The following is a 21,413-nucleotide window of genomic DNA, read 5'->3' as shown; positions in this document are numbered from 1 at the left end:
GATTTCTAACTCCTCCTGCTTATTCCCCATGCTGCGTGCATTGGTGTACAGGCATTCAGGGAGCCAAAAGAAAACCATATGTTTTCTTTTGCACTGGGATCGGAGCTGATGTCACTTAGTGATAGGAGCTAGGGAACTGGCTGAGTCCCTAGAATATCAATAATTCAATGCATCTGCTATGGGAGGACAATTAACTTCCACATGTTCATACTTGCACAGTGCAAATCAAGAGATAAAAACTAAAAATGACATGTGATTCTTAGCCTGTATCACAAGATCACTTTAACATTTGGCTTTTTTGCGTGAGTGCCTTTTGAGTGATCAGCTGATACAAGGAAACAGAAATATGCGATACATTGATTACTCTTGGTGACAGCTTGAGCATGGAGCCTGCAAGTCCTGGGCTAAAATATGTCATGCACATGTTTTTTTTCACAGTATTCATCCATGCCTTTTCAAGTACGGTTGGACTCGATAATCTTAAAGGTCTTTTCCAACCCAGATGGTTTTATGATTCTAAATAGCTGTAGCAAAGCAGCAAGACCACGGGTGTTAACTGCAAAGCACACACTTGAAAAGGGAAAGCAAATCCAGCACAGAAACATTTTGCACTTACCTCCTCCACAGGACTCTGAACACTCTGTAAAGCCCTCATATTCCCAGTCATAGAGCTCATCAAACTCCTGTAAGCTGCCATACAGCAGCTCAGTTTCCTCTGGGGTATGTTCAGTTGCCTCCCCACTGCAGGGACCACTGTAACAGGCTCTCTGAGACACAGGTTTGGGACCTTCACATTCATCGATGGGCAAGTCAGCCACAGATTGAGAGAAAGAGAGGAGCACTTGACATTTCACAAGCCGCACCTGCCTGCCCACTCCACAGGTGACACTACAGGTGGACCAAGCCCCGGGAATAAACCTGTGAGAGGAAGAGAGAAAGGGAAGTTATGTTCACAAACAGCCAGACAAGGAAAAGCAGTATAGTCCTGTCCAGGCCAAATTCTGTTCAATGAAAAACAAATGCTTCACCTCATCATAGGGCTATTATGAAATATGCATAAGAGCCATGACATTTTGTAGACAACTCGATGGCAATAGTGAAAGGGCTCTCAAGTACTCATGTGGCATGTCTCCTTATATTCAGGAAGAAAGTTGCATGCTTAAAGCACCTGCATTGATCCTGAAACCTTTTAGTGCAAGGCATTCTGCAATCTCCCAATGTGCATCTTGATCCCGCTAGCTACTTTTTGCTAGTATTCAACCTAGATCACCTTTGCCTTAGTTGATATCATAATTACTTCACTAGTAAGTATTGAACTATCTGTTATCAGCTAGGTTGCAGTATTACAGGGAAAATAATTTCAACCGTTGTTCCTGTACTTCAGTAAGCATTTTTAAGCCTTAATTTGAAGCCATAAAAAAGATAAAGAACCCACCATTTTTTTAGTTGCCTTTTTTTCCCCCTAGCACATTTAATTTCCCTTCTCATTAAAAAAACAGTGTTCCATTTCTATTCTGGATTTCTCTGGCTGTTGCTCTTGTCTCACTGATTAGCAACCCTGAGATGCTCAGAATTTTTGCCTCTGAAAGTCCATACATACTTTAATAAAAGCACCTTGCAGCCATCACTACAATAAGAGAAAGACACTGAATGACTGAATTCCCTTTTTTTTTTTTGCTCAATAACAGAATAATTTCTCAATTTTTCTGTGTTGTCACCACTTTCTCAACATCTTAAAAAAAAAATCAGTGCTGGAAATTGGCCTAGCATTTTACTCAAAGTAACATCAAGCAGAAGGGTCACATTCAACTCCATACCACATCATTACCACCTTGTTTAAATGTAACACACCTGGTTTTGCTGAGATCATGTGGATCTCTGCTGATTCCTAAATCTTTCTGGAAAAAATGGTTCCAGGGTACTCCATGACCTGCATTACTTATGCTTAGATACCTGATATTGGTGGTATTAAAGCACTGCAGTAATGACTCCAGGTTACAGGGTGATTCAGATGATAGCTTTGTCTGATTGTCTTGTCTTCTCTGTTGTCCATTCTGCCAAACTTTCTGCCATGGGCAAATTCTAAGACAGTGGTTGTAGATATACTTCAAGGGCTGGAGCAGAAGAGTGAGTAGTTGGATCTGGCACTGATCCCTTAAGAACCTCACAGGAACAATCCCTATTGATAACACTCTCCCATTAACAGTAAGTGTTTGGGATCTGTCAGCTCCTTCAAACTCAACAAGTTTTTCTTTACTGATATTTTTGAGTGCTGCTCTAATGAGCTGAAAACTTTTTGTGATAGGGTCAGCTGCCTGGCAGAAATTTAGGTCTCTCAGCACCTAATCATACGCATTGGCTAAATTTATCAAATAAATCAGCATTTATGTGATGTATCTTTGATTAAAACATGGCTGCCACTGACAGTATTCCTTTCCTTTTGGTCTTTTTTTTGGATAGGCCACACCAGACTTGGACAGCTTTGCGCTGGGCTGAAGGCAATATACATGTCTGTCTCTTCTATGGTCTAGGGCTACTCGGGGCTACAGAAAAGTCATTTTTCACCTTGACAATCCCATGAACAGTCTGATAGGAAGAAAAGGGAAATTTAGTTTTGTGATCAGCATCTTTGAAAGTATTTTTACGCTCCTTTCTTTAGTTGACAAAAAGGACTTTCCCTTTACTCTGGTGTTAAAAAAAGAATCCAAAACCAAGAAAGGAACTTGGTGCCCCGCCAGCGTGTATGTACCAGGATCCCTGACCAGAACAGCATAGCCTCCTAGAGCAGCGAGTGTGCATCTTTTTACCCACTTTTTGTGAGTGTTTATAACATCTTGTTATAAACCTGACATGCCCTGCCAGCACTATATACAGGAAGTAATAGAAAGGAAAGAAATGGATTGTATATATTATTGGAACATTTGAAACTGTTTATAATGCAGCTACAAAGACTGCAAGATTTCTTTCTGGAGCAAAGCCCTTGGGAAACTAGTGATGAAAAGTAACTCCATTTCCCTACTCTCAGACATTTCATCTTAAAAGATCAGTGTTGTTTCAAAGATGATATCTTTCATTTTGAAAGGATTATAGTCTAACAGTACAGGTAGACCACTCATCTTGTTTTCTCTAAGACTGTGCAACCGCTGTGATATTATTCTGGAAAATGTGCTGTCACAGATTAGACAGTGCATGTTAGCCACTGTGACTTAGATATTTTGATTAGTTTGAAGGTATAGCTTCTTGACCTGACAAACTAAGAGGTAGAAAACCTAATCAGGTTACAAAAAAAAGCCACTGGTCTTAATCAGAAGCTGCCTTCCTTATATTTTTTAACATTGTGAATTGTTGTGTAACTTTGCTTTGTTGAAGACCTGCTGTATTCCAAACCAAAAGGCATGATATTTTCCCAGATATTAAAATTGCTCATTTAGACAAAAGGAGATACTTCATATACTGAGAATATTTACACACACAGGAAGAAAAGAGAGAGGACACAAAAGGGAAGTAAGAACATTACTAAAGCAGACTGGATCCTTTTTGAAATGAGGCTTGATTTATAAAAGCCACATATTATATTATTTTACCCTAGTCAGCAACTCATAATGAAAACACTGGAATACCTTCAGGAAATTATATTTTAGTCAGCTTTTTAAGCTCAATTTCTACATTTTAAGTGATAAATTTGGAAGTGTAGTGTAATTCTAATATAACTATTGTCTGTTAAAGAGGGTATTGGTAGAATCAAAGAGTCCAAAGCAGACAAAAAGGAGGGGTGAAACCAAGAGAACCTTGCAAACAAAATCTCCATATAGGACTTGTCATTAGATGCTGAATATTTATGTAATGTGAATGCATAATATAAATATACATTGTTTCTGAATTTTCCATCATCCTAAACCCGGGAAATTACAAAGACTTTCAGATATCTTTGTGTGGTCGTTAATGATAAATGTTGCCAAATGGTGAGCACAAAACACAAAAAGTACGTGAATAATAAGCAGGCAGTTCCATGGGTTTAAAGTTATTTGTTCTGCATATGGTCTACCTTCCACTGCACAGCATTGTGCTTTTCTGTATGCTAACATCTGGGTCTTCTTTGAAAATGGAAGTAGTGGAATAGATTTACTGAAATGTAGGGTTTTTAGAAAACAGGAAACGATGGAGGTCTTTTAGTTGTCATTGTATGTTGTTCAATTAAATCCCACTGTAATAATAGTCCCTATGATAACAACCCTAATAAATAAGACAAAGGCAATACTAGTTCTAGTAATGTGGCAGCAGTAGCTGTCAGCCAGAACCCGGTTGTACTAATAGCTGTACAAATGAAAAATAAAAAGATAACTCTTGCCTCAAAGAGATTACATTGAGTATTTCATAGGTCTTAGCACACTTCGTAGTGATTAGCATGTTGCCATTGCATCAAAGATAATCTCTTTTTATCCCTCTGCACAGCAGAGATGACAATGCTTCTTCCCCAAAGGAAAAATGCAGCAGTGAGTGTGTTCTGAGAGCTCTGATGAATATTTTAAAGAGGAGTCTTTTGCTCCTGTTTTAGTGAGATCACTACTAGGTGGAGAAGTGAAAGCTGGAAGGAGGGAAAATCGTTCATGACCTGGCTTTGTTATGACTGACTTAACTGTGTCTGCTGCTACTCAACTGCTGGAGCGCTGCCTACATTACAGCACCCAGCTGTGGGATGGCTGAAGGATCCCTACCTCCCCCTAAATGGACATCTCCGTGGCTAGCAGTGCTCTCAAGCTGGAAAACGAAAAGGGTTGGAATGAAAGGTGGAAAACTATCCAAAGAAAATGGGGGGTTAAAAATTGATGGTGCTTGTACAAACACCTGTACTTTTTTCCTGGACCTGTGGGCACTTTTATGGCAATGGATCAGCAACCTTTTCACATTATATGAACACCTTTGCAAAATAGCGAGTTCTGGATATAACAGAGGCATTGTATTTTTCAGTGCTTTTTGTTAGCTGTTGAGGTTTCACAATTTGCACCGCATTGCGTTCAGGTGAAGGGACATTTGTGTCATTTGTTGTATGCACATTAGCCTGCACTCGGCTGCATAATGTGTTCTAGGAATGGAGGAAAAGAAATGTAATGCCACTGACATTGATGGACTTCTGCAGGGGTCATTCAGGTGTGGTACTGAGCTGGTGTTGGTCCATTGCTTTTGTAGTGTACTACAATCACTGAAAATATATTTTAAGGAAATTTTAATATGACAACTTACCATGTTTGTATGTAAAGCACTTCATACAAAATATTGGTCAAAATGTGAAATGCACAGCAGTCCAGCCTTCAGGCTGCACATCCAATGGACCTGCAAGTACAAGTGAATTGCAGTTGTCCACAGAATTTCATCCACACATGAACACTGGGTAGATACCTCTTGCCCAGCTGAATTTTGCAAGAACTATTTGCATTTGTAGATGTTATTCTTCACATTCACAGATGAGAATGCCCCTTTCAGACAACAGTGTGTCTAGTGTTTTTAAAAAAACTTCCTCTCTTTAAATTATATAAAGAAAATGTATTTAAAAATCCATCTTTTATAGACTAAAATGTGCTATGCAATGATCACTTGCATATAAAGGCAGCAAAAGTGATGTCAAAATTTGAGGACAACAATGACAATGGCAGTACTTAGTCTTGGGATAATGATAATTTTTCCTTCAAACTCTAGGCACAGCTAAGGACTGGTGTATATTCCCCTCCATACAGCAACATATATGTAACTGGGGAAGTCAGAAGAAGTGAAACGCAAAGACAGAGTCAATGCTCAGTAATGGGAGACCTTCCACAGCAGGTCATAGTGAGTTCAGGGTGAGACCCATGGAGAGCCCTGCCAAGTTTTGTGAAGATCTCCAGAACACTTGATGCACATAGCCACAGCGTCTTCTGTCTATGATTTGGGTTCCAACAATGTGTGTTACGAAGAAAAAAAAAAAGTGTGTATACAGGCTGATGTCCTTTGAACTATGGAGAAAAAAATCTTATTTTCTTCACTACTACTTAATTACATATTGGCCTTAATTTTTGTTGCTTAATGCTTTTTTTTTTAATCCGTCGTTGGGTAAATCCATGGTTCAGACAAAGTCTGAGGTTTTGAGAACTGCGCATACCACTAAGACTGAGTGTTCAAAAGCACAAACAACCATCTATTAAGGCATCTAAAATCGGATACTGCTGGTGAAATAAAATACTCAGTGACTTGTTGAAGGGCTTAGAAATTTTCTGTGATAGAACTGGAATCTGAGCTCAGACTTCCAGACTCCCTGTCTTGAGTTGAAATGCAAACCTGTCCTTTTCCTCCAGGAAGGCCCATCTTTCCATAGGTTTTAAGGTATGGGTAACACCACAGGGTGCTCACACACACCACTCACTGGGTAGCTGCTGGTGCCATTGTTCAGAGAAGTAAAACAGAGGTCATGACCACTTGTCAATAAAATCTCAGGGCTCCATCTGTAAGAGTAATGGCACCAGAGCCAGCTGCATAGGTCCAATTCCAATCTGAATGATTACAATCTGTCCCTCTATAGTCTATCTTCAGTTTAGTTTGAATATGATCTTATCCTTCAGTTTAGTCTCAAACCTTTCTCTACTGTTGGTGCTCTGCATAAATTCATCACTGCCTTTCTCCCCAGGGAAAGATAACTGCTTCTGCCCTGTATAGATATTACACATAAATCCTAAGTAGTGGTGACTGTCTAAAGGGGCTCCTTGAATAAACAGACAGAAATCATTACCTAACGTTAGGCTGCTGCACTGCTGATCTTCCCTATGACCAACCACATATATAGTTTAATTTTTTTTCCATTAGATCCTAATATGGATCAGTTTCCCTAAACTTCCTTCTTCATTTTCACTGCATGACACTGTAGCGGATAAGCAACAGCCTAGCAGTTGATAGTATCTGTGTATGTCCTCACTACTTTTTTTGGCAATCCAATAGTCATAACGTGCTTTATTTTTAAAGTAAAACATTTGTAGGAAGTTTTAAAGTTATTTATTAACCTGTGGATCAGGTACAAACATCATGATGGAAACTATTTAACAGAGAAAAACAAAATGAAATAGCTTACGTGTCTTTGGAAACATAAATACCTACTGAAAAGTAAGAAAGAGATATTGGGTGACTCTGCCGCACTGGCCTCTCTGTCCATGTCCATTTCCCTGAGGGCTTTGTCCCCACCACTGATGCACGTCAGGAATTTCTTTTTGTTTTTTACTGAACCGGCTCCATCACTACGATGGTGCCATCTGGCATTCAGATATTATTGTTTGCCCTTGCCCTCTACCTCCCCTCCCCCCGCTTCTTTTTATGGCTAGCACCGGGGTTATTTACGGCAGTACATTAAAAGCTGGGTATGGTGTTAACACAAAAAAGAATTTTTCAAGAGTTAGACAGAGAAATCTTTTAAACAACCCCTCTACCACCCATAAACCCAATCTCATTATACATAGAAAAACCCATGCTTTTTTAATCATGACTGCTGCTCTTTCTGACTCTGGCTGTCATGCTGTGCTGGTGTAATGAGCTCCAGTGAAAGAGGTCAGACAGAAAGCTTATGTGGCTTCTCCCTCAGATAACATATTTCTAAGGACTCATGAATGGTCACTTCAGAGGTGGACAGCAATAGGAGAACAATATGTATGACAACACAGGACAGCAAGGACTTCTCAGCTTAAACTTTTGTCCTAAGAGTACAATACTTTTTTACCAACCTAGAGTATTTCATAGTAGTTCTTTCAGCAATTAATATTTAGTTGACCCTATCTGGGGGTGCAGCAGGTCAGACAATGCGAACGGAACTATCCCCCCTAGCCTTCAAGCGTCTGAACTGGTTATGAGTAATTCTTTGAGCAGCAGAACCGATGAAGACTGATTTAACATGGGTTTACATTTGAAGGCTGAGTGCCCAAGTAGTTTCTCTGGTATCTCTTACGGACTGAACTCCTTTAGAAACCTTTCCTTCAACTGGGGAATTGTAGGGTATCAGTTTTCTACCTAGTCATTTAGTTCAGTGAGACATGTGGAAAATACTACCACTGAATTTCCTGGTGAATATCAACCAAATCTGACAGAGGGGTAAAATTCTCTGTGATAAATTTATGCCTCTGTCAAATTCAGTTAATAGGAATAAATTCAGACATTACTGAGAGAAGAAGAAGGCAACTGACAGATATGCATATACAGACAAAATTAAACTGTAAGACTTGCTTCCTTTAGAAATTCCTGAAGAAATAAATAATGGAAGGTACTACACACAGATGGAATAAAAATGAGGCATCTGCTGCTCTAGCAGCACGTTAGAGAATGATCACAAATTACAGGTGGAAGGACAACGTAAAAAAAAAAAGTGTAACTTCATGACACAGTATGCAATTTCATAACAAAAATCTTATTCAATAGAAAGTCACAAAAGTCACAATACAGAGACTCACAAATATGATACCTCAATGCATAGAAGAAATCTGCTGAAATTTTTCAGCTTTAGCTCTTAAACTTCCAATCAAAAATAAACTTTGAGAAGGACAATAGAGTTGCTTATAGATGGGGTTTGCTTTCTCTGCCTGAAGAATGATAAAGAGGAAAGGGTGACAGTGGTAGGGGAAGAATGGTCTGCTGGCTACAAAGAATGACCCTATCTGTACAGGAGAATGGGGACAGTGACCTTGGTAGCATAAGAAAGCTTGGGAAGAGCCTCATATGAAGTGTAGGAAAAGAATGAGTCCTTACTGACATCTGCCCAAGTGCAGTCATGAAATTGGTAATTATTGCACCAATACAGAGTGAATAGGAAAATCACATAAGCATATCTTGTCTGAAGAAACTTCCATCACTCCAACTTCAAGCAAACATGCTCATGAACACATGACGCTGCGTTTTCAGCACCTGGCTTACTGTGCCACTGGAGGCCTTCTGTTGCTCCTCCTGCTCTACGACTGCTCCCCTTCCCCTCCACACTGCCTCTCCTCTGCCCATCATTCCCTCTCTGCTGAGTGGAGAAGTGGGGTCTCAGAGAAAGCCTGTCCTGGCTGCCCAGCTCGACTCCCACCCTCAAACCCTGCTCAGCCAGCTGCATTCTGCTGAATCAGAGAAAAGAAATGGCTTCCTTGGAGAAGGGGAAACAAGCAATTAGAATTGTTTTTTACAACCCCTGGTATGTTTTCTGAAAATATTTACAGCAAAGTAACACACTACAACACGGTTAGGCAAAAGACAGTAAGAAACTGATGGTCATGTTCTAGTTACTCAAATTCACAGTCAGCAAAATAGCTGGCCACATCACACACTGTCTTACACCAGCTAGTGCTTGATCCAACATTTAAAAACTCTCGGCTATTCCAACCCTCAAATTAGCATGCACCTACACTCTGGACTGATCATTCATCATCCAATGTGGGTGATAGCCTGACATGTGCCAGCATGGTAGGCTGTGGAGTGTTAATGTTGTATCTCTGCGTAGCTGCAGAAACACAGGCCAAAAGGTGCATTATCATGTAACACACCTTGCTTTTCAACTAGTTGGTGTATTTGAAATCCCAACATTGCTGAATGAGGACAAGTGATGCTATAAAACTGGCATCAGAGTTGATTGTTGATTGTATCTTGCTGAGTTCTGAATGTTGTGTCTCCTTTTTGATGTCACTGCATACAGTTTTTCAATCTAATAACCAGGACCTGAAATGAGTAACTGTTTAGACATTAATGAAAAACACTATTAATAGTGAGGCACCCAAACCAATTTTATGTGGAAGTTCACAGCTCAAGGTCGCTGTCAACAGATTAGATATTCTGGAACAATATGCAGATGGCTGTTACAGTTTACAGATGGAGATTGCATGGATGACCCCTTCAGCACAAGTTTTCTAAGTTTTTATTTGGTCTTTCTGTCTCATGCCTTACCACTAAAAATTGTTCCAAACTAAACACAAGGCATGGATATGCCCAAACTTTGGGAAAGTTTGCATAAAGACCCTGGCTTTGTGCCCTTTATTTTAGCTGTTAGTCAACACATATAAAAATCTATACTTGAATTTAATTCAACGTCATGTTGATTTCTCATCAGCCTAAGACAAAGATTATACATACTCCCAGAGCTGTGCTTTGCAGTGAGAAAAAACTACAAAATATCACCCCATGGCAGAATGAACCTAGTCTGGACTGTGTCCCACTGTATTGGTATGTTAGTATCCCACTGGTATCACTGAAGTGGGATGGGGTAAAAAGATGAGGATGTCTTTGCAGAACAGGGCCTTTGTTGCAGCAGAGCGGTGAAGCTGTAAAGTAAGGAGGTGTCATAACTGCACTTAAAACATTTTAAAGTTCTTAAATGCCTTGCCCTTTATATCTCTCAAGGGCTGTTTTAATATCACAGGTAATATACACATAAGATTTTCCAGAATATTTTACTAAAATATACGTCATGATAAGCAAAAGCCTCTTCATCTTTCCCTGCAGGTTATGCCTATTTTCTACAAACCTCTTGTCAATATTTAAAGCTACATATACTCATATATTTATTACTATACTCTTTTTCTACACTACTATCAACATTTTTCACAAAATTTATCTAAAAAAATTCTTAATGTAACAAATTGTTCCAGATATGACCACACATCAGTATGATTCCTTTTGATAAACTTCCTGATACTACATCTTCTTTTATGTATGCTTCCAGGGATTCTTTACAGTTTGACAAATGCACATTTAGCTAAGTGATTTAGTATAGTCACAAGAAAAGACACAAGAAAATAAACTGCACTTTACAAACGAAAGAGGAATATGTTCACAAATACCGAATTTTCTAGACTTTGACACTGAATGAATCAACCTACAAAATCTATGTAACTCTGGAAACAGTTAAAATCTCGTTATATTACATGTGATAGCTGCTACTAATATACATATATACATACAAATATGTGCAGTTGCGTACATGTATGTGTGTATATTTATGTGTTTATGTATATATATATGGCAGCTGGTTTAAAATAATTTGTATTAAAATCTATTATTATTATTATATTTAAATAATATATTTTATTATATATGTCTCTAGCTCTATTTCAATGTTCCAATTTCAGATGACCTCAATTCAGATTAACCATGCCAAAATGGCAATTATATTGCATAATGAACAATTTTTTTTAGTCTAATACACAACTGCAGTTGCAATAAAAAATGCCATGTGCTCAGCCATGAGGAACTGAATACTGATTAAATCTGTGTGCAGAGGTTACAATTACAGCATGCATTTATCACAGTTCCAGCATAAAAAATCCAAAACATAATCATGACAGTATTTTTAATTTCTCAACCTCATTGCTAAAAGTTTATATGGTACACCCGTTTTACTGCAGCTTCCCTTTCATTGCAGTTTTATTGGACTAAGGAAGATTGATTATCCATAAATGACAAAAAAAACCCCTCAATTCTGAATGAAATTCTGAGGGTTTTTTTAAACCACTTAATTCTTCTAACTTCTTTTGCAGTCCTGCTATTAATGAAATGGAGCACATGCAGAAACTGCTAAACTGTATTTTCAGTAGGACTGTGTGAAGAACCTGGCTACACCAGGTCAGATTCACCCAGTCAGATTTTCTTATTGATATATTGAAAAGGCAGGTATCAACCCTAAATGGAAGTGTCCTTGTCCCACTTTTCATTGCAATATTTTTTCCTTCAGCACTACCTGTAACTATTTTATGCCCTCCACCTCTTTCTAACTCAATGGTAATTTTTTCACAAAACAGAAGAAAAATGATTTGGAAAAGAAAAAAGAAAAAGTTAAGGGACATAATGAGTTAATTTTATGTATTTAGGAAGAAAATGTACAGTTTCCATCATTTCAGGCAGCCCTAATGTAAGGGGACTGTCTATGTATGTACGTAGGCCAACCTGCCATCCAAGAGCATCTACAGCAGGATGAAGAGCTATTAAGGGGGTGCAAGGTACTGACTGAGATCCATCTTGCAAAGGTGGCTGGGCAAAGACCATGAAGTGGCAAGAAAAACAGGGAGGGGAAAATCCCTGAAATGATGAGATAAGTGATGACAAGGCAATGCAAACTACAGCGCTGAGGTTTCTAGTTTATTTCCTGCTAAAGTTAATTTGTTTTATTTGCTGCTACTACACTCTTCCTGGGGGAAGAGGCAAGGGGCAATCATCACTATATTTTACCTCTTACTTCGCAGGGGTATTGTGGGAATAAATAATGGTGCTGAGCTGCGGAGATACAGTGGTAGTGGGGAACATACAACAATGTAGGTAGACAGACTCTCACTGTAGTTATTATTGTAAGTGACCTTAAATAAAACATGTATATATTTGTTCAAGTTGAATCTGCATTTGCCCTCTTGAATTCTGTACCTAAGTGTGACACAGCCTTAAGCCCATTGATTTCCACAGGGCTGGGTTTAGCCTTTACGCTCTAATGAAAGCCAAATACAATTTCAAGAGACTGTGTTAGTTCAGTACAAGCCCCAGATCCCCACATCATGAGAACAGGTTCTAACCAAATTTTTAAGACTTACGATGGTTCTTCAGACACCACTGCTCCTTCCTCCAGCTCTTGAGCCTGCTTATACCATGGCAACTTTGCTTCCACGGGAAGTTTCTCTAAGAAACAAACACAAGCATGTGAAAATAGGAAGCATGCTGTAACGCCGCTATGTGTGTCAGGCTCCCCTCTCTTGCTGAGCATGCTTGTGATGCATGTGGGCCTTCATCCACATGAAGGCTGAGCACAAAGAAGAAAGAAAGAGAAGGAGAGCAGGAGAGAGTGAAACTTCTCTGTCACCTGGACTACAACGCTTACAAGGTTATATGGCCAGACAGTTCACTGTTGCAGCTAGAAGGGCTATGGCATTCTAAAGACAGAAATGCAAACTAAGTCACTTTTCAGACTATGCAACTGGGCTGTAAAAGGCATTTTGGAAAACATTTTTTGGAGGGAGTGTTGCAAGTCTAACAAGCCTCCATTGACACTGAAAAGGCAAAATGTATAAAATCCCTGTGTTTACCCTTAAATTTTAGAACTTCAGAAGACACATTAAGCTTGTTTTTGATAGATTACTAAAAGGAAGAAAACCCTGATTTGATGAGTGATACCACCGAAAAACAGAGAAACTGTAATAAAATGGCACAGCTATACTTTTCAACTTTAAGTTTATCAGTTCATCAGCTATGTGGATTTAAAAAACCGAGCTTGATACTTTTTCTGTCATTTCTGATGGAAAACAGTAGAGCTGCTTTTCTTCCCCTCCAGGATGTGCGTGCAGCGCAATGAGCCGCTCTGCTCTGGGGAGCGCAGGGCCACTCCACTTCGTAAGCCAAACTCCGCTTTCATGCGGTGTCAAAGTGGAGTATTTGAGCTGAAGGCAGTGGAGCTGTTTTAGCTCTACAGGGGTATAAACCAAGAGCAAATTTGTCACTATAATTTGAGAAGGAGCTCTGCATTTCAACAAAACGTTCTGGGCTAGTATCAGGGGAAAAAACACAAATAAAAGGGAGTGAGACTCAGACCACTGAGGAGAATGAGGGCCAGACCTATTTGCCACTCACAAATCACCTAAGCCTTTTGGGTTTATGTAATGCACAGATTTGTACTGGCCAACGGGAGCAGATTAATGTCATTCAGAACAGTCAGGAATTTTCTGTGACTCTGTTGTGCACAACAGTGAACCTTCCACATATGCACACAAAATTTCCCATCTGTCAGTTGTATCATAGAGGAACAACTTACAACTTGATTTCATAGCTACTGCAACTTTAGTCAAGCAAATTTCCTTGGAGCAAGTTATTAACTGAGGTAAAAAGGGACAGTAACAGAGTTACTATGCCTCTTTCTTAGAAACAGCTTGCCAAGCTCTTACTCTAACATATTTTTTAGTGCCAGTTAAAGGTGAATATTTGCCAGCATGGCTCTTAGTTTAATCTATACTTTACTGCATTAGTTATACAAAATATGTAGGAGATATTTCTATTTATATGTTCTGCAGCTTGTTTTATGGTTTTTGGAAAGCCAGACCTTACTTCTGTGTATTTTCGCTTGGATGCAAGTGCTTGTAAAAAGCAAAAGCTCTTGTGTACCATTGCCTGTTATGTGACTTTTTAAATAACTTTTCTTTTTTAGAGCTGTAGTTAATTATCATCTACACTGTACAATGAGTTAGAGGATTAGAAATGTTGACATTGTACAGTGCGTTTTGACAATAAAAATGAACAAAAAGCACTCCTAGCATAAGCTAAGGAGGAATTTTTACCTTTGGAGATTAAAGTAAAATCGCTCCTTTTATAAAACAGTTCCAATAAAACCACTTAAATCCTGTATTATACATAAAGTTGTATTAGATGCATACACCTTCTCTATTAAAACTGAAACTCATTACTCAATCCAGGGATATCCTATTTTTTTCCCATTATTGGTGTAAGATAAAGTGCCTCAGTGCTTGAATAAACTAAAACAAAATAAATTACATGAACTATTTGCATTCTATTTCTGTTTAGCACAGCGTGTTAAAAGAAGAGGGAATTCTACATTTTCTGTCTTGTTGCTTCAGTCAGCTAGGAAGATTGTTTTTCTGCTTTATGTTAATCCAGCTCCAGAAGGAAAAAGCAGGCTAGCACTAAAATGTTCAAAAGAGGACAGGTACTTTGCTACCCCTACTGCTCTAAATTTCTAACTCTAGACTTGTGAAATAAAAAGGACAAACTTCTAGCACATAAAAGGAATAATCTGGATTGGAACAGACCTCTGGATATCATCTGGTCCAGCTCTGTCCTAAAAGCATGATTTAGCCTTCAGGTACATGGGTCTTCAAACATTACCATTTGCATTACGGAGGGAGAACTGTGAGATCATTGCAGAACTAAGATAAGGAGTAACGTTAAACCCAAGCAACACAGTATGCTTTGCATAGGACTTTTAAGTCCCCAGTTTAGGGAAATTAAGTTCACCTGCATTACTGTAGCCCAGAAGTTTCTATAAGTTAATCAGCATACAGGCACAGGTTGTATTGATAGAGCTATATACACGCACAAACACATGCACACTCATATACCTGTGGAAATGGTCAAATACCAGTGTCTGCTGCACCTCACCACTGCCCATTAATCCAACCCAGTCTCCAGGACTTTTTCTAACATTCCCACCCCATAAGAACCTCCAAAAAGCTGCAGAAATATTTTCTCCTCTCAACAAAATGTGGGGTATTTGCCCCAGTATTACTCTCTGTCTGTGGACCAAGTCAAGAAACATTTTTATACAAATCGTGAGTACTCCTTGCTATAAGATGCTTCAAGTCTAACAGCCTGCTAAATTTTGCAGCCTTGCTAGTAAGAGGAACTTCGTGTTGGGATATCCAATGCTTGCTTCAGACCTGTTTCAAGCTCCAAGTTATGAATAGGCAAGTTAAAATCTTGGTTTCATTTATCTACCAGGAATGTTATTTATATATTTAATTCCTTTTAAAATACAGGGCAAATTTAACCAGAGACCATCAGTGAGGTTAAACCTGCTTATACTGTGGTCAAATTTACATTTATATTGCTTGGTCTGCTGGATCACAAATTAACAGTGAAAACCCCAGAGCTTGTAAGAAAGAGGGAGGGGCCAGAATTCACTCCAAGTTGCAGGCAGGCAGACTGGAATAGGAATGGCAGGCCTTAAAGGTGCAAATGCACAACTCAGTGCAGGTGGAAACAGTGCTACCAGCAACAAAACAAAACTGCTCAATGTGGAAGAGCTCTGAAAAATTTATGAGAATCCTTCTGCCTTACTACCTTTGGGTTTGTAGCAAGGAGTGGGTACGATGCATTCTTCTTTTATGTGTGGCTTTGTTTTAGGGCTACAGCCTCCTGTATGCATCCCTCTGTGATCAATGCAAAGGACCACACGGTATCTGAGTCCTTGTCCACACGTCACAGTGCACTGGGGAAAAAAAAGAAAACCAAAAGGTGTGTGTGATACATCACAGGAGTGACAAATAAAAGGGGAATGTGCAATAGAAGTATGTGTACACCAGAGAGCAAAACATGATGCAGAAACACCCAAGTCTGAACATAAATAGTTCATGATATTTGGAAGCTATGGATAACGTATAAAGTTGACAGAAATTGTTGCCTTTTTGCTCTGCACATTTAATTGGTTTGGACATTTTGCTGCTGGATTTCTCTTGCAGTGTCACTCTCTCAGCACTGGCTGCTTGGCTTGTGGCCATCGTCCCATATTGGATATGTTCGGTAACACCCTGTCAGTTTCATCTGAAGCCACTCCGCTTTTCTTGGACAAAGTACTGGGGCTTATGGGTTAACAGGGGTGACACTGAGCTATTTTGGAACATGGCACCAAACAGAACGGGAAACTATTTGGGCTTTTTCCCTCAGACACTTTTTAAAGCCTTTTTCATTTATTTTTGATAAGGTACATCAATTTTTCCCCCTGTACAGATTGTTTCAGAAGTGGCTCCATGGGAGAGGATCAAACCTACCAACCAGTGGGGACGGCTATGGATACTACCAATATTACTTTGCTCTTGGATAGCAGCTTTCATCTGGAAATCACTAAACACTTTGCAATCAGTCAAGAACACCTCACCTGTGGGTGAGCGAGCTCAGCTTCTAAAACCCATTTTTGTTGCTGAGAAACTGGGGTGGTGAGAAGCTACATCCAAGACTAAGACTTTAGGTACAAAATCGAAGTACTTTTCTACTTTTGTAGAACGATATTTCAAAGACATTTACTTGTCTACAGAAGGAAAGGTGAGTCAGGAACAGACCACTACAAGCATCAAAGAGCAGAGTCATTTACAGCTTTACATATTTCTGGAAATTTCTCAGCAATTCATGATATTCAATTTGTGGCTGAAAAGTTGTGAATAAGATATACCATTACATGCTTACTGGTTTTGTTCTGTGCATTTCATTTATGTTCCCAGTCTCTTATTAGTAGAAGATCACTAATTAACGTTACAGATCTGATTTGTTTTTCCATCATTATCCTTAATCACGTTAATCCTAATACCTTGCTCCTGAGTATTTACTTTGCAGGTAGACAAATAGCATAATTTAAAACAGAGGTCATGGTAATAAGGAAAGAAAGTAGTAAAAGTTCCTACTTCCACAAGCTCACTAAACTATAATTTAAGATATATTCCTAGTGTGATAGATAGAAAACCAACAAAGCTAAACTGATTACCGGAGACCATTCCTGAGCAAGCCAGTTTGGGCAGTCAAATATATTGCAAGGCTGGACAACAGGCATCTTTGGAGTATACATGCATTTCCATTCTTCCACGGGGCTGATATGCCCCTGAATGTCTTCTTCCACACATGAGATGCTGCGGCTTTGAATGCCCCCTCCACAAGAGGAGGAACAGGCAGTCCAGGGTGTACTTTCCCACCTGGGGAAAAAAAAAAACAAAACAGAGAGGCATCAGGAAAAGGAAGCCCTGCTGCACCCACCCCCACCTGCATCCCCCAAACGCATAAACTGCTATGTGCATGAGGGCTTTTTTTCTCATTAACATCAGTAAATATTAATCGTATCTATATTTTCATAAATGGCCATAACAGAAAAGCACACTCATGGCTGCTGTCTTTACGTCACAGATTAGTAGTATGAAACCTCCTTTCTCCCACTAATCCAGTGACTACTACCACAGAAACTCTAAATACTTTTAACTTAATTCCTTTTATTTAATTGGTAGGATTATCACATCTTCACAATTTGTCATGTTCTGAGGAATCTTTGTCACAAATCACTGGAAGCTCATTGTGCTCTGAAGCTGATGCTCATTTTGCAAGAACATACTGGGAAATGGCAGTGTTTCTTTCCAGGGAAACAACTGACTTGAGAAAAAAAAGAAGATGGGAGGAAATTACAGAAAAGAAGATGTGACTATACTGACAGGATATGTGGCCTCTGATGGATAAAACACATGGGCCTTGTTTCCTTACAGTCGAGGCAGTGAGAGGAACTCAGAAACCATCTTTTCTCTACAGGTGTCATTTGAGAATGTAATGACAAATCCACAGAACAACGTGTATGTTCTGTAAAGCTATGCATACTTATGAGAATAATCCTTCTTTTACAGTGATGTATATACAATAATGTATGTATTGTTTTATATGTGTACATGTCTGTCCACATAAACCAGTCTGATACTTCCTCTCTTATATTCAAGCCATTGTCATAGACAGTATCCAGGACCATTGTCATGATCCAACGTGGCTATTCCTCTATAATCCTATGCATGCCTGATGGTATAAAAGTATAAAAGTGTGCTTGTTCTACGTACCTGGAAACATTTCACAAAATGTGTTGTTGTTTTTTTTTTTTCCCCCAAAGGCAAATGTCCTTTTGATAAGCATATTAGAAATAATATTTCAGACAATGATTTTGGTCATCAGTTTTTGGTTTTTGACTTTTTTTTTTTTTTGTGGAAAAAAACCCACCTGTTTCCTCTTTCAGGCAAGAATGAAAAAAAGCAAAAGGTGAGGATTTTTTCCTCTTGCTTAAAACAAAGGGATTAATTTTATTAAGTAACAGTCACAGTATCACCAAGACTATTAAGCAATACGAAAAATGCTTATCTTTCCCTCTGAGTTTTCATCATATCAACCCATCTCTTTCCCATCAGCTCCAGTACATGTAAGCACTACCCACACTTGGCTACTGACTAAAAGTGCCGTAAAACTCAACGTGAAATGGCTTATGCGAATAGTTGATTAGGAATGGTAAAGCCACTGATTAATTCTATGACTTATCACTCAGAAGTGGTGAAACGATGTTTACACCATGCCATATCCATCATCATGTGCTCAGCATAAGCCACATATGTCACGAACGGGTAATTTTAGCAATGTTTTTAGTTCAACTGTGTTACCTGTGGCTCTGCTGAGCAAGTTTCCCAGTATACAGTTAAGGTTTCTCACTACCACAAATCTAAATGAAGAGGCCTCAAACTGAAACTCATGAACAGCAGAAACTGCCGCAGCCAGCCTGAGCCAGCTTTTCCCATGCATAAAAGCAATGTGGCACCAGGGAATTCCCTGGAGTCTTTGGGACAAGTTTCAAGATGCCTTAGGCAACCTCAGCAATACCAAGCAGCTTAAATCTAAGCAAGCAGTTTGATCCCCAGCTTTTGTATGTGTAAGACAGGAAGGTGAGGTTTCTCTGTTGCACTGTTCTTAAAGCGGGTAGCACAGCTCTTTTTTGAGGTAAAATGGGTGCGACATTGACTGAGAATATGTGAAAGGAATTGGTGGTGCATTAAAAGTAAGCACTATATCTGCTGAACTATACCTTCCCCTCTTCGTGATAAAATTCAAGGCTGAGGGACTGCAGTAGGGAAATCTTGCAAAGATGCCTTCCCATATTTGCTCTCCACTTCTCCTGAAGTGTTTGTCACTGTCCTCTGTCCCTGGTATTAGGGGCTAGTCTCAGACAGGTAATGCAATCAGGGCCTCTCTGGTTTGGTTGAGTTTGTTTTGGTTTGTGTTTTTGCTGCCTAAACTCTGCAGGTTCAGAGGAAAGAAATTTTTATCCCCCAGACTTGGCCCTGTCTCATGCCAGCCTCGTGGTTTGTTCAGTTTCTGCTGCCTCTGAGGTCTGGAGAAGAGACATGTGGTTATGTCTTCCCTCTTGGGGTGAGGGAGGAAGACCTGAGCCCTGTTCATGGGTTCACAGGAGTACATGTGGTAGTGGGAGAGAGGGAGAAGAGGGGACACAGAAGTGAAACAGCTGAGGGAAAAAGCGGGGCAGAGGTGTCAGCCAGCAGTTGCAGCCTGAGCAATTGATGGGGAGGGTTAAAGGAGAATAGTGTGGCTGGGAGAGTAGATGTAAAGGGACTGTTACGGGGTGAGACCATAATCCAGAACAGCTTGAGAAACAGTCTCAGCCTTTTGATCTTTTTCAGTGAATGATCTTTTTTTCTGCTTTCAACGTTACTGAAAGCCAAATACCTCAGGGCATTTTGATCCTTTATTTTGGATTTTCTTCAGCAGTAAAAAAGCCTCTGTCTAGCTGCCAGCCTAGGATGCTTTTTCCTTAAATACAGTCCCTCCACTGTTAAGTACTGCTGAATCATCCTCTGACATAAATTTGTTCTCCATCTTTTGTCAATGAACATGCCCTTGGTACACAATTTAAATAAAATCTGTTTTATTCAAAACTAGAGTGACAAACCCTGTATTAATATTCTGGTTTCTGTATTCCTTACTAGCAGAGGTTTAATTTTCGAGGTTAGGAGGTATCTATGTGGGTTTTTTAAAAATAAACAGAAAAAAGTCTTTTCCAGAAAAAAGATTTAGATGCAGAGATATATTTTATAAGTGTATCTCAGAAATATTTGGTGATAATGACTGTGTGTACCTAACCATAAGCACTTAGCTAGGAAGAGAAAAGCTTAATCCAAATGACACAGATCATTGATAAAGGGTGTCAACATGAACGGCAGCCACCATACTTGGCAAGTAAGCTGCTCTCCTCCTTGCCTTCTTACTTGCAGCTTGGGGTGGGTCCATGATTTGGCTGGAGACTCTGTTGAATGTGAATGAACTGCGTTTGCACGCTGATACTGAAAGCTCTCTGTGTTAGGCCTCATCACGGTTTGAGGGAGGTCGTTTCCTGACCAGGATGAGACTAACAAGTTGCCTAGGGGGTTCTTTCTGTGATTTCATACTCCATGACACAATTAATTAATGAAGAAGGAAACATAGCACAATACTATTGCATGTCCAGGCAGTATTTCAAAACCAAAAGGTTATTATCCTTCAGCTACCAAACATTTTTATCAGCACCAGTCTTATTCACTGCTTTAAGAGTAATTACTCATGTGAATATTTTCATGAGAATCTCAGGTCTTACATGAAAGAGATTTTAATTGTGAGATAATTAATAATACTAATCAGGCCTTGATCCTACTCCTGCCCCAGTCTCTGATTTCTTAGAAAAGCCAATGGATTAATGCCCTTGGGGAAGGCATTAGCATGGGTTTGGAGATCAGAACACATCAGTAATACTGTCTAAACCCAAAATCTCACAATTTATAAGCATGAAAGAAGCAGCACTGCTGGAGAGATAGTCTGATGGTTCATCACAAAGCCACTGGCTACAGTCCTGTTCAGAAATTAAAAAAGGGAAGAAAAAGGAAAGATGTGAGAGAAAAGGGGAGGTGGGTGGGGGGGTGAGGAAAGAGAGAAAGAAAGGGACCACACACTTAAGTCCACATTTCTACTTCAGTTATAGTATTGTTTCAGTTCTGCATCAACAGAATTTGTAACAGGTTAGCACTTGAACATTTAATCTGCAGGAGTTCAGAGCAAGAGAAAAGCAGCATCTGTTAACTTAGTTTGAGAGAAAAGCAAAAATGTAGAAACAAGAAAAAATAAGT

The 21,413-nt window shown here is 39.3% G+C and overlaps 1 protein-coding gene across 1 annotated transcript in view; it reads right to left on the bottom strand.

Moving 5' to 3' along the window:
- Nucleotides 1-21,413, bottom strand: part of ADAMTSL1 (ADAMTS like 1) — a 518,348-nt gene that overhangs the window by 83,906 nt on the left and 413,029 nt on the right. Inside the window, 4 exon segments of the mRNA XM_068422922.1 lie at nucleotides 617-918; nucleotides 12,552-12,636; nucleotides 15,802-15,949; nucleotides 17,216-17,420. Of these exon segments, the coding sequence (XP_068279023.1) occupies nucleotides 617-918; nucleotides 12,552-12,636; nucleotides 15,802-15,949; nucleotides 17,216-17,420 (740 nt within the window).

The sequence above is a fragment of the Nyctibius grandis genome, chromosome Z, assembly GCF_013368605.1.
Source record: "Nyctibius grandis isolate bNycGra1 chromosome Z, bNycGra1.pri, whole genome shotgun sequence".
NCBI classification, from domain to species: Eukaryota; Metazoa; Chordata; class Aves; order Nyctibiiformes; family Nyctibiidae; genus Nyctibius; species Nyctibius grandis.
This window is presented reverse-complemented; position numbering and strand designations above follow the sequence as displayed.